Source organism: Vigna umbellata, chromosome 4 (genome assembly GCF_029865625.1).
Source record: "Vigna umbellata cultivar VRB3 chromosome 4, Vumbellata_1.0, whole genome shotgun sequence".
NCBI lineage: Eukaryota > Viridiplantae > Streptophyta > Magnoliopsida > Fabales > Fabaceae > Vigna > Vigna umbellata.
Window position 1 is genome coordinate 50,682,730 of NC_142168.1, and position 14,411 is coordinate 50,697,140.

Sequence of the window (14,411 nt, forward strand, 5' to 3'; positions counted from 1 at the left end):
GCAGATGTGCTTGACGGTTACAGAAATTTTTCTATAAATAGGGAGAGGGGGTGCTGTCATTTTCACTTTCTCCATTTTCATTCAAGCTTGGTATTCTTTTTCCCTCAGGTAATAAATGGCTGTTGTCCATATTGATTCTTCTTCTGAGTCGTCGAGCAGGATCGGGGGAGTTCGGCGAGGGGCGATGGTGAGCGAGGTGCTTCTCCAAGTTCGGTGTTGTCGTCCTTTCTGGAGGAGACCGTCCGGTCTTCCGGACTGGAGCCTCGTTCTCCAGACGCGGCGGGCGGTCGGATTACGGAGTCCCCATCTTCCTGCTCAAGGGCGGCATTCGCATAGACGACTCCCCATATGAGTCGGACGGTGATGGTACCCTGGTGACAGAATATGACTGGGCTCCTTATGGTGCCAGTCTATTTGCTTCAACATACGACACTGATGACAAATTTATGAACACCGAAAAACGGCGCCACAAACTTGTTTAACAATCGGCAAGTGTGACCGAATCGTATCAAGTAATAAACTCGGTAAGACCAAGTATCGTTCTCCCAAAGGACTCACGGCCTAGTTTAGCTATATGATTTGTTGATTATTTAAGACTTAAGAACAAATTGATTGTAGGTTTTAATGCAAGAGACAATAATTAAATATGTATGCATGAATTTGATCAATGGAGAAAAACAGAATACAAACACTTCAATGAATTAGATGGATGAGTATATTGTTGGGGTTATCAATTTCATCTTATCCACTCTCATATACTTTTAGGAATTCATCATTCTTATCATCAATTGCTAATGTCACTCTCTAAATCACCTTGCAAGAAGGTCTATCCTTAATTACGAGTTCATATAATTCCTAGCATTCCTAATAATTAGTTCTGAAGTGCAGGAGCTAAAAGGCAACCAATATGCTATTGGGAGAAATTCCCCGGATCTAGACTTCCCCGTACGTTCCCGTATCGACAAAATCAATAATCATGGCAATGAATGAGTTAAACAAAGCAAGCAATAAGCAAAGAGGAAAAACCCTAACTAAAGATGAAAGAAACCATATATCTTAATATAAGACGTTAAAACAAATTCCATATTTGAGAGTTTCACAAGACTACATTGATTCCCCAACAACAATACAATGTTTAGTTCACCATATTCATGGTGAAACTAGATGAACAATAATGAAAGAATGAAAGATAGAACCCTAGAAAGAGGAGGAGGTAGCCTGAGCATCCAAGATCTTCCTTCAAGGGGTGGAAAAGAGAGTGTTTGTTTCGTCTCAGCCAAAGATACAAACCCTAGGACGTCCTAAAGCTTATATACTATTCTAAAATTACAGAAAATTAGGCCCAAGCCCAAAATAGTGTCGCTCAGCAGTAAACTACCGCTCAACGGTAAGTGCGTGAGTTGTTTTTCTTCCCTCAGCGACCTTTTCACCCCTCAGCGGAGCCAACGTGACTGCCTGAGTGCCGCTCAACGGTAAACTGCCGCTGAGCGGCAGTTGTGGCTTCTCCTTTTGCACTTTTCGATGTCTTTTCTGATTCCATCTCTATCCTTCTTCACTTCTTTCACCAAATTCACCTTAAAACCTGCATAAAAACACTGAAATCAAGCATAAACCTGTCCAGCTCTCTTATTTCTAAAAATATAACCAAAACCATGATTTCAAGCTAGTTTCTAAGTGTTAAAGGTTGCTTTTAGTATCAATTTTAAGCATTAAAATAACAGTTTTTCAACTGTTATCAGGCACCCGCGAGTTACTAGCCTGGAGGGTCAACCGTCTTCATGTCATCCGGGACGTGGAGGATTCTAGGTTGGTCCGGGCAGGGTTAGTTTGAGGAATGAAAGAGTTTATTATGGGAAGAGGTCGAGCCCGGACGACTTCTTCTATATGTATGCCAATGTTTTTGCTCAACTCTTTGTCCCGGTGTCATTTACGGAGTTTCAGATGGCCGTCCTTCGAGAAGCCAACGTAGCCCCGGCATAGCTGCACCCCAACTCCTGGGTGGCCATGCAAGCATTTCTAGCCATGTGTGTGGCCGTGGGTGTTACCCCGACAATCCGGGTCTTCTTCCACTACTTCGAGGTCCGTCCGCCCCCTCAAGGCGGTTGGGTGTCCCTAACTTCTATTTGGGATAGGACACTCTTCCGTCCTTACTCCGACTCATTCAAGAACTTCAAGCATCACTACTTCAAGATTATCATCGATGCTGCCGGTCGTCATGAATTCCATGAGTCTGCGGGGAATCCCTTGTTCCCTTTTTACTGGACAAGGGTACCCCAGAAAATAAAAGTGTTCCCTGTCGGGGTGTTGGGTCCGGCTGACTTAGAGGCTGTGCACACCATTAACGCTCTTCCCCGCCGAATTTTCGCCCGTCACTTAGTCGAATGCCTTCGTCATGAGGATTGAGAACGAAAGGCGTTTGGTATGGTATTATTATGTTGAATTCATTTTTCTTTAGTATGTCGACCTTAACGTATCTGAGTTTTCTTGTTTTTTCCAGATCTGATGACTGCTCCTGCACCCCGCCAAACCAACTTCATGGCCTCCAGGAAGTGAGCCGGGGCTGTTAGCAAAAATCAAAGATGAAGTTTTGATGATGAACAGATTTACACAAGTCAAGATCCATAAAGACAAATTGAAGATCTCTGTATTTTATAAAGCTTTTATAATAATCAAAGTTGATGTAATAGTGCTCAAATATGTATTAGGGTTGATTCTTGTAATTTATATTTGATTTATTTACTGTTGAGAATCATCCACAAGCTGTTTTAATCGATTAAACCCAGTTTTAATCGATTAAAACGAGGCTGGCACTGAAAACCCAATTGCCCCTGTAATAATCGATTAAAGCTAATAATAATCGATTAGTTAATCGATTATTCCTGAGAATAATCAATTAACACTAGCCGTTGGGGGTTTCAGATTTGAAAAACTAGCCGTTGGGGGTTTCAGATTTGAAAAACTAGCCGTTGTACTCATTATTAATCGATTAATATTTATGTTAATCGATTAAATGCGTTAGATGGCCCATTTTCGAAGAATGGAAGGGTATTAGGCTGAGTCTATAAAATGGCTCACTCTTTATCTCAAAAATAACTCTTCCCTTGTGCAAAAGATCTCTGAACTCTTTGAGAACTCTGTGAGATTGTTGAAGCTAAGGAAACTCTTGTCTGCAAAGTCCTGAAGTGCTTCTACGGTGATAGAGGAATAGCTTGTTCATCCTTGGTGTTTCCGAGGAAGTGCCTGGAAGAGAATCATCCTTCGTGAAGCATTCGAAGGAGGTGGTCATCCTTTGTGAAGATTCAAAGGAAGTGTAAGTTCGTCTCTTGTGGTTTCAAGAGAGGTGGTATTTCTAAACTCTTACAAATTGTTTTTCTTTGTGACTAATATTTGTAAGTGTTTTGTGTTAGTGAAAAAGGTTTATCTTGTTTGAGATAAGCGACTAGACGTAGGATCCTAGTGATCTGAACCAGGATAAAATCACCTGTGTAATTTTTCTCTTTCCCTTACTCTGTCATTTATATTTAATCATTCGCCCAGTAAGAAAAATTAAGAGAAAAATAATAAAAGGCACAATAAAAGTATATAACCAATTCACCCCCCCTCTTGGTTTGTTCCACGCTAATAATTCCGTTGCAGCGATTCTAACAATTGGCATCAGAGCTTGCTTTGATAGTCATTCAAATGGCAGGATCACATCAAACCTTTGCAGAGGGTGCATCAATCAATAGACCCCCACTATTCACAGGTGAGAACTATGCATTCTGGAAGGTAAGAATGCAAATATTTATTGAATCTATTGATTGTGAAATTTGGGATGTTATTGCGTCTGGCTCTTCTGTTCCTACTAACAATACACAGGAACCAAAGCCCAGTGGTCAATGGACCACTGAAGAAAAGAAAAGATTTCAGAATGACGTAAAAGCCCGGAATATCATTGCATCAGCATTGACTGTTGATGAGTTCTACAGGGTCTCTGTCTGCAAAACTGCTCAAGAAATGTGGGACGTACTGATGGACAAATTTATGAACACCAAATTATGATGTCACAAACTTGTTTTTCAATCGGCAAGTGTGACCGAATCGTTCAAGTAATAAACTTGGTAAGACCAAGTATCGTTCTTCCCAAAGGACTCACGGCCTAGTTTAGTTGTGTGGTTTCTTGATTAGCTAAGACTTAAAAACGAAATATTTGGATTTTATATGCAAAAGACGAAAATTAAATATGTATGCATGAAGTTTTGATCAATGGCAAAAGCAAATGATAAACACTTTCAATGAAATATATGTATGAATATGTTGTTGGGGGTCAATTTCATCTTATCCACTCTCATATATTTTAGGAATTCAACATTCAAATCATCATTGTTAATGTCACTCTCTAAAGTACCTTTCAAGAAGGCTTCTCACCAATCACGAGTTCATACAATTCCTAGCATTCCTAATGATTAGTTCATAAGTGCAGGAGCTTAACGACAACCAATATGATATTGGGAGAAATTCCCCGGATCTAGACTTCCTCGTACGCGCCCGTATCGACAAAACCAATAATCATGCATCGAATGAGTTAAACAATGCAAGCATTACGCAAAGAGGAAAAACCCTAACTAATGATGAAAGAAAGCATAGATCTTAAATAAAAGATGTAAAAACAAATTCCATATATGAGAGCTTCAAAAGATTACATTGATTCCCCAACAAACATACAGAGTTTAGTTCACCATATTCATGGTGAACCTAGATGAACAATAATGAAAGAATGAAAGAGATAGAAAAACCCGAGAAAGAGAAGAGGAGAGCCGTCACCATCTCCCAATCTACCCCCAAGGGGTGAAAAGTGTGTTTCTACTTCCTCCCAGCCAAAGATACAAACCCTAGGACGTGCAAGTCCTTAAATAGGGCATAAAAATAACATAAAACAAGTCCAAGCCCATAAAAACAAAAGAAAACCGGTCCAAGCCCACTTAGAATGCCGCTCAGCGGTATATTACCGCTGAGCGGTACTAGCGCATGATCCATTTTGCCCCCCAGCTGCTGTTTTGCCCCTCAGCGGTGATTTCGGCACCCGAAAAGTGCCGCTCAGCGGTATTTTTCCGCTCAACGCCACTCGGTCAGACTTTCTCTGCGTTCTGGTTGGTTTTTCAGCATTCTGGTTGACTGGTTGACTTTTCTGGTTGACTGGTTGACTTTTCTGGTTTCTGGTTGACTTTTCAGCACTCCAATCATTCGGTATTTCAATTCTTCTTTCAAATCATTCAATTAGCCTACAAAATCAAGGGAATCTTGCACAAAACCATTAAATTCACTTTCAACTCTCTTATTCTCAAAACTAAAGAAAAAATATGAATTCAAGCTAGTTTCTAAGTCTTAAAGGTTGCTTTTGGTATCAAATTTAAGCATAAAAATAACGGTTTTTCAACCGTTATCACGTACTCAGAGTGACGCATGAAGGAACAGATGATGTAAAGAGGGCAAGGAAGAACTCCTTAATCCAAGAGTATGAAATGTTTCGGATGAAGCAAGGAGAAACAATTTTAGACGCTAAAAAACGCTTCACCAACATTGTCAATCATCTCATTGGACTGGGTAAGTCATTTGATACCGATGAACTTAACATTAAAATCTTGAAGTCTTTAGACAGGTCGTGGCAACCAAAGGTGACTGCAATCTCGGAGTCACAGAACCTCAACACCATGACTATGGCGGCACTCTTTGGAAAGTTGAGGGAACATGAACTAGATCTTGGAAGACTTGATGAAGAAGAAGCAAAAGCCAAAAACAACAAGAAAAGTTTGGCATTAAAGTCGGAGGTTGAAAGAAGCAAAGGTAAATCGGAAGATGAAGACTTAGACGAAGAAGAAAATTTGAGACTCATGATAAAAAGGCTCAACAGGTTCATTAAATCAAAAGACAAAGGAATATTAAAATTCGAAAAGAAAGAAAATCAAGGATCTTCCTCACACTATAAATGTTATGGTTGCGGAGAAAGGGGGCACCTAAAAGCAGACTGCCCAAATCAAAAGAAGAGTGAAGACAAAAAGGAGAAAAGATTCTTCAAGAAAAAGAAGGCCTACATTGCATGGGAAGATGACAACGAAACAATTTCCGATTTGAGCGAATCTGATGAAGAAGCAAACATTTGTTTAGTGGTGAATGACGACGCTGGAAGCTAAGTAAGTACATCTAGCGATTCTGATAATTATAGTCAAATTAGTGAAGATGAATTGCATGAAACTTATGCTGCTTTAATAGTAGAATCTGAAAAATTAGATAAAGCTCATAAGAAATTGAAAAAGGATTTCAAAAATTTAAAATTAAATTTTGAAAATATTCTTGAAGAAAATAAAAATTTAAAATTAAATTTTGAAAATATTTTTGAAGAAAATAAAGATTTGAAAAATAAAGTTTTATTTTTTGAAAAGGGTAAATTTACTAGTAGTGATGAATGTGCTTCTTGTGAAAATTTTAAGAAACTACTAGAACACACAACCTTAGGAGAATGTAGTAAAAATAACGAAAATAAGGTTGTTAAAAATAAGTATGTTCCTAAAATTAAAAATAAACATAATAATAAAACCGGTAGAACATGGGTAGAAAAAGGAACAACTTATAGGAACACAAACTTTGTATCATGCTTTTATTGTATGAAAAAGGGTCATACTTCAAATAAATGTAAAATTAAGGATTATGATGTTCCAAGTGGTAGATATGTTTAGGTTGTAAAATGATTTCTTTTTTCTAAATCTAACCCAAAGGACCCATACAAGTAGTTGAGTACCTATTGTTTAATATTTAGAATTTCTTTAAAACAAAATTTAAGAAAATTTTATTCCAAGGCCGATGAAACTATTTTTTTTTATATCTTCTAATATACAAAGCATATATAGTTTTCAATCGGAAAACATTTGAAATAGAAGAATGTGTGCATGTTGTCTTTGATGAAATTGTAGACCTTGAGGCAAAACCTCTTGAGTCAGTTGAATTAGATGCAGGCAATGATGAAGATTTGTAGAAGACAACAAATGAAGCGAAGAATGATGACAATCCTCAAGATGAAGATCTAAACAAAATGTGGAAACAACCTAGAGGATTATCATTACGAAGTTGGAGGCATATCTAAAGGGGTAAACATTAGAAGAGATCTAAGAATCTTTAGAAATATCTTAGGATTGAATTTTTAAATGCGTTCCAGTTTTGCAATTTTGAAAAACTAGCCATATTTTTGTGTGCTTTAAAATTCCTATCTTATATAGTTCAATGTATGTTTAAACAATGTTTTATAAGTTCTTCATCCTAAAATTATTTACTTTAAATATCCTATTGTGTATGTTTGAATGAATCTTTAAATTTGAAATATTTTTAGCTCATATGCATACATGCTTTTATTAAGGGGGAGTATTATCTTAGGGGGAGAACATCAAACACACATTTTTAATTATGATCAAAAAGGGGGAGAAAGTGTTTATAAAGCTTATTTAAGCTTATTTGCTTATTTGTGTTTATTCACTAATGCACTTTTTCTTCCATAAGTTGTGGTTGTTTCAGATTATTAAAAAGCTTTAAACTCAGAAGAATTTTTTATCATCATCAAAAAGGGGGAGAATGTTAGCAAAAATCAAAGATGAAGTTTTGATGATGAACAGATTTGCACAAGTCAAGATCCATAAAGACAAATTGAAGATCTCTGTATTTTATAAAGCTTTTATAATAATCAAAGTTGATGTAATAGTGCTCAAATATGTATTAGGGTTGATTCTTGTAATTTATATTTGATTTATTTACTGTTGAGAATCATCCACAAGCTGTTTTAATCGATTAAACCCAGTTTTAATCGATTAAAACGAGGCTGGCACTGAAAACCCAATTGCCCCTGTAATAATCGATTAAAGCTAATAATAATCGATTAGTTAATCGATTATTCCTGAGAATAATCAATTAACACTAGCCGTTGGGGGTTTCAGATTTGAAAAACTAGCCGTTGGGGGTTTCAGATTTGAAAAACTAGCCGTTGTACTCATTATTAATCGATTAATATTTATGTTAATCGATTAAATGCGTTAGATGGCCCATTTTCGAAGAATGGAAGGGTATTAGGCTGAGTCTATAAAATGGCTCACTCTTTATCTCAAAAATAACTCTTCCCTTGTGCAAAAGATCTCTGAACTCTTTGAGAACTCTGTGAGATTGTTGAAGCTAAGGAAACTCTTGTCTGCTGATGCACAAATTTATGATCACCAAAATATGATGTCACAAACTTGTTTAACAATCGGCAAGTATGACCGAATCATTTCAAGTAATAAACTCGGTAAGACCAAGTATCGTTCTCCCAAAGGACTCACGGCCTAGTTTAGTTATGAGATTTGTTGATTAGCTAAGACTTAAGAACAAAATAATTGGATTTTACTATGCAAAAGACGAAAATAAACATGTATGCATGAGGTTGATCAATGGCTAAAACAAAAGACAGACACTTTCAATGAAATATATTGATGAATATGTTGTTGGGGGTCAATTTCATCTTATCCACTCTCATATATTTTAGGAATTCAACATTCAAGTCATCATTGTTAATGCCACTCTCTAAATTACCTTTCAAGAAGGCTTCTCCCTAATTACGAGTTCATACGATTCCTAGCATTCCTAATAATTAGTTTTTTTAGCACAGGAGCTTAAGGCAACCAATATACTATTGGGAGAAATTCCCCGGATCTAGACTTCCCCGTACGTTCCCGTATCGACAAAACCAATAATCATGCATTGAATGAGTTAAACAAAGCAAGCATTGAGCAAAGAGGAAAAACCCTAACTAATGATGAAAGAAAGCATAAGTCTTAGATTAAGATGCAAGCACAAATTCCATATATGAGAGCTTCAAAAGATTACATTGATTCCCCAACAAACATACAAGGTTTAGTTCACCATATTCATGGTGAACCTAGATGAACAATAATGAAAGAATGAAAGATAAAATCCTAGAAAGGTGAACAGGTAGCCTGAGCATCCAAGATCCTCCTTCAAAAGGGTGGAAGAGAGAGTGTTTGCTTCGTTTCTGCCAAAGATACAAACCCTAGGAAACCCTAAAGCTTATATACTATTCGTAAATTACAGAAAATTAGGCCCAAGCCCAAAAATAGTGCCGCTCAGCGGTAAACTACCGCTCAGCGGTAAGTGCGTGAGTCGTTTCTTCCCCTCAGCGGTCCTCCCGTGAACTCCTGAGTGCCGCTCAGCGGTAAACTGCCGCTGAGCGGCAGTTGCGGCTTCTCCTTTTGCACTTTTTGACGTCTTTTCTGATTCCATCTCTCTTCTTCTTCACTTCTTTCACTAAATTCACCTTAAAACCTGCACAAAAACACTGAAATCAAGCATAAACCTGTCCAGCTCTCTTATTTCTGAAAATATGAAGAAAATCATGATTTCAAGCTAGTTTCTAAGTATAAAGGTTGCTTTTAGTATCAATTTTAAGCATGAAAATAACAGTTTTTCAACTGTTATCATCTGCAAAGTCCTGAAGTGCTTCTACGGTGATTAGAGGAATAGCTTGTTCATCCTTGGTGTGTCCGAGGAAGTGCCTGGAAGAGAATCATCCTTCGTGAAGCATTCGAAGGAGGTGGTCATCCTTTGTGAAGATTCAAAGGAAGTGTAAGTTCGTCTCTTATGGTTTCAAGAGAGGTGGTATTTCTAAACTCTTACAAATTGTTTTTCTTTGTGACTAATATTTGTAAGTGTTTTGTGTTAGTGAAAAAGGTTTATCTTGTTTGAGATAAGCGACTGGACGTAGGATCCTAGTGATCTGAACCAGGATAAAATCACCTGTGTAATTTTTCTCTTTCCCTTACTCTGTCATTTATATTTAATCATTCGCCCAGTAAGAAAAATTAAGAGAAAAATAATAAAAGGCACAATAAAAGTATATAACCAATTCACCCCCCTCTTGGTTTGTTCCACGCTAATAATTCCGTTGCAGCGATTCTAACAGGGGCTAGTTCATCATCGGCCCAGGCAAAGGAGGCACCGAACGCTCCTCGCCCTCCCCTCGTGAGGTGGTCCTCTTCAACTGGTGGGCTGCCCCTGGTACTTGTGGCGCAGCCACAATCGGCCCCCCTCGTCGAAGCGACCAGGGGCCTATTCCCGCAGACCGGGCGCCTGTTGTAGATCCCATTCCGAGCCTTGCGGTCGTGTTTGTGGATCCGTCTTCTAAGGCGGCCACCGCCTCTGATTCCCCCCTAGTGCGAAAAAGGAAAGACCCTGTAGGCGAGGGTCCCAAAGAAAGCCCGCGAGGGCAAGGAGAAAGTCCCCTCGGCGCCACTACTGGGCGGGATATTTAGTCCGACATTCAACATGAGTGACCGGACAAAATTTCATATGAGCTCTTCTTGGTGAGCTCTGATCGAGCCGCTCTCTGAGGCGGAGTTAACTAACGCCATGTTGGAGATGTCTACCTGGGCGGCCTCCCTCGCTTGGTATTTGAAAGAGTTCGCCGATCGTTGGGGGGTGGATGACGTCCGTGCTGAGCTCTTGGCCGAGAAGAAGAACTCTACCTCCCTCCAATCGGACATGGAACAGTTGATCCTGACCCACGATGACTATGACAAGAGGATCGAACTACTGGAGGCCGACCTAGAGAAGGCCAAGAGGGAGTCAGGTGATGCGAGCGACCGCCTGGCCGTCGCCCAGAGCGATCATGAACGGCTCCTGGAGGAATGCAGCCAACTAAAGGCGAAGGTCGCTCGTCAAAGAAGCTCTGAGACCAAGCTCCTCAAGTCAAACCAAGCTCTTACCGATGATCTCGCCAAGGCAAGGGAGAAGATATCCGAATTAGAGGCGGGTATCGTCTTTGAGCATGAGGAGGGTTTTAACAAAGCCCTTTGTCAGGCGTCCGTCCTTGCTGGTATACATGAACCCTTTGCCTTGGGTTTAGACATTGAAAAAGACATCTTTGATGGCGTCTTGGCCGATCTCAACACCATGGCTGATGACGAGGGGCCGGAGACTGAAGGGCCCTCCGGTGCCGCGGGAGCTAACGAGGTGGTGGAGGTCGAAGATGAAGATGAAGAGGCGGATGACGGCGATAATTAATCACCTTTTCCTTTTTGCTTTTAGGGTTTTTTGTTTAGATTTTTTGATGTATTCTTGAGGCCGCCCGTCCAACATTATGAATTGTCAAGATGTTGGCCGGGTCGTCCTTTTGTTAATGTTGGCGTTTATTGGTGCCTTTGCTAATGAATACAATCTCTTTTCATTCATCCGGTTGTTTTTATTTCCGCGTTGTTAGATTTATTTTCGCTTCTTGCTCCATTTATCGTTCGTCCAAGTTAACAGTAGTTCCTAGGGTTTTCTCCGTTTATCAACTTGGACTTTTTGGATGCTCGGACGGCAGTGGTTCTACGGAAAGAACTCTCCGTTCACCGTTTGGCCAAGTTGACAGTGGTTCCCGGGGGAACTCTCAGTTCATCAACTTGGACTCTTTGGATGCTCGGACGATAGTGGTTCTTCGGAAAGAACTCTCTGTTCATCGTCCTGCCAAGTTGATAGTGGTTCTCGTAGGAACTCTCCATTCATCAACTTGGACTTTTTGGATGCTCGGACGACAGTAGTTCTTCAGAAAGAACTCTCTGTTCACCGTCCGGCCAAGTTGACAGCGGTTCCCGAGGGAACTCTCCGTTCATCAACTTGGGCTTTTTGGATGCTCGGACGGCAGTGGTTCTTCGGAAAGAACTCTCCGCTCACCGTCCGGCCAAGTTGACAGTGGTTCCCAAGGGAACTCTCCGTTCACAAACTTGGGCTTTTTGGATGTGCTTTCCTCGTGTTTATTGAGATTAGTCGTGAGAGAAGACTGACGTCCTGTCATTGTATTAATCGTTGAAAAATGAGTATACATTTTTTAAGAATAATTCAACTGAAATAAAATCTTAAATGTGTGGTGTTCCAAGTGTTTGGAATTGGTCGTCCGTCCGCGTGTTGCAGTCTGTACGCTCCATTTCCCAGTGCTTCTACCACCCGGAAAGGTCCCTCCCATTTTGCCGCCAATTTGCCGTGAGTGGTCACTCGGCGAGCCTCTCCAACCTTTCTCCATACCAAATCGCCCTCCTGAAAGCTCCTTGGTCGCACCTTGGAGTTATACTTTCTTTCCACCATGTGTTTGCATGCTTCAACTCTTAATGTCACCTGGTCTCTACGCTCGTCCAGAGAATCCAGCTCGATTCGCAGCTCTTGGTCGTTCAGTTGTAGGTCCTCTACTTGACGTCGTAACGAGGGCTCCCCTAGTTCGACTGGCAACATGGTGTCAGTGTCGTACGTCAGGTTAAAACGGGTTTCTCCGGTCGTTCCATGGGGCATGCATCGGTAAGCCCACAGGACTTCTGGTAGCTCGTCGTCGCAAGCTCCCTTCCTTTCTCCCAATCACCGCTTCAGCTCGGCGACCACGATTTTATTCATTATCTCGAACTGATCGTTCGTCTGTGGGTGCTCCATCGAACTGGTGACGTGCTTAATCCCCAAGTTTTTGAAAAATTCGGCCAGTTTTTTATCGATGAACTGCCGGCCGTTATCCGTGATGATTGTCTTAGGGAGACCAAAACGACACACCAACTTCCAACATAATTTCTGAACCTGGGAGGCCGTTATGGTTGCTACAGGCTCGGCTTCCACCCACTTAGTGAAATAGTCAACGGCTACTAGGAGGAACTTCTTCTGGGCCCAGCCTATGGGCAATGGTCCAATAATGTCCATGCCCCATTGGGCGAACGGCCATGGCGACGCTATCGTATGCGAGGTGTGAGGCGGCAAGTGGGTATTGTTAGCGTGTGCTTAGCAAATGAGGCATTTCTGGACGAACGTCTTTGTGTCCGCTTCCAAGGTCGGCCAGTAGTACCCCACTCTCAGTACCCGGGCTTTTAAAGCCCTCCATCCGATGTGAAAACCACAGATGTCTTTGTGGAGTTCGTCCATCACATAGCGTTCCTCCTTCTTTCCCAAGCACTTGAGGAGGGGTGGAGAACCCTCTTCTGTATAGGTAGTCCCCCACCAGGAGGTAGTGGGCGATCCTCTTTGCTTCGCCCGATTTGACGGGTCGTCCGTCATCCTGTCGGCACATTATCTCCCAAATTTCCGAGCGCCAGTCCCTTTCGTCGTCCGACACCGTCAGGCACTCGACCGAGGGTTGCAGTAGCACTTGTCGTACGACAGTCGTTAACTGCCCCTTCTCTTTTCCTGCGCTAAGCTTGGATAGCATATCCGCCCGGGTATTATCTTCCTGTGGGATGTGTTGGATGTCGACCTTTCCGAACGACTTCGCCAGTTCTGTTGCTCGATGGAAGTACTGCAGCAACTGTTCCTCCTTCACTTGGAAATCGCCGTTCATCTAGCCCACGACCAATTGGGAATCTGTCCGGCATACGATCCTCCGAGCCCCCATGTCTCTTGCCAATTCTTGGCCGGCGACTAGGGCTTCGTACTCAGCTTGATTATTGGAGACCTTGAATTTGAATATCAAAGAATGCTCCAACAGGAGTCCGTTCAGGCCTTCCAACACTACGCTCGCCCCACTGATCGATCTACCGCATGCCCCATCCACATACAGGCTTCACTCATCTTGGTTTGTGTGGGGCAATTCTGCCGCAAAATTAGCTAAGTGTTAGCCCTTGATCGACCCCCTTGGTTCATATCGTAGGCCGAACTCCGACAGCACTACCGCCCAAGCCACCATGTGTCCTGTTGGTATCGAAGGGGGTATTTTTCGAAGAGTATAGCGCAGCGGAATTAAAACTCAGAGAGCGGAAAGCGTGTTCGATCACAATTAAAAATAATTTGGTCCTTTTAGTAAAAATAATTTTCTTTCAGAAAATTAATCAAACAGTTGATATACGTAAAATAATATGAGTGTAGAGAATAGAAAAATCACACAGATATTTTTATCCTGGTTCGATTCAACAGAATCTACGTCCAGTCGTTAATCACTATAAATAGTGATTAACAATTCACTAAAAATGGTTTAACAGATTACAATCAAATGAACAGGAATAAAACGAAAAGAACTACTCTACCAACTTGAAGAGAACCGCTCCGGCAATCGACCAACGATTCGCAAGCTTCTCCTTACACAAGACCAGGCAGAGTACCTTGCTAACTTGAAGAGAGTCTGCTCCGACTATCGACACACGATACGCGAGCTTCTCCTTTCACAAGACCAAGCAAGGGAACAATGAACAAAAAGCTCTCTAAGAACGTTCCTCTGACACACAGTGTTCTAAGCTTTCTCAGTTCAAAAAAACGTTGCCTTCTGATTTTTCCAAATCAAATTATATAGCCAAGTACACTGAATGCCAAAGGTCAGCTCCCAACTGCCATGAATAATCGATTATTGTAAGTGATAATCGATTATTCAAGTCCCTTACAGAGTTTTCAAAAAATGATAA

At 41.1% G+C, this 14,411-nt stretch overlaps 1 protein-coding gene across 1 annotated transcript; it reads right to left on the reverse strand.

Annotated features, from left to right (window-relative positions):
* Nucleotides 1–11,889: 11,889 nt before the first annotated feature.
* Nucleotides 11,890–12,333, reverse strand: LOC148200512 (uncharacterized). Its single transcript, XM_088112971.1, has one exon. It carries the CDS (start codon nucleotides 12,331–12,333, stop codon nucleotides 11,890–11,892), a length of 444 nt encoding a protein of 147 aa, XP_087969097.1.
* Nucleotides 12,334–14,411: the final 2,078 nt, after the last annotated feature.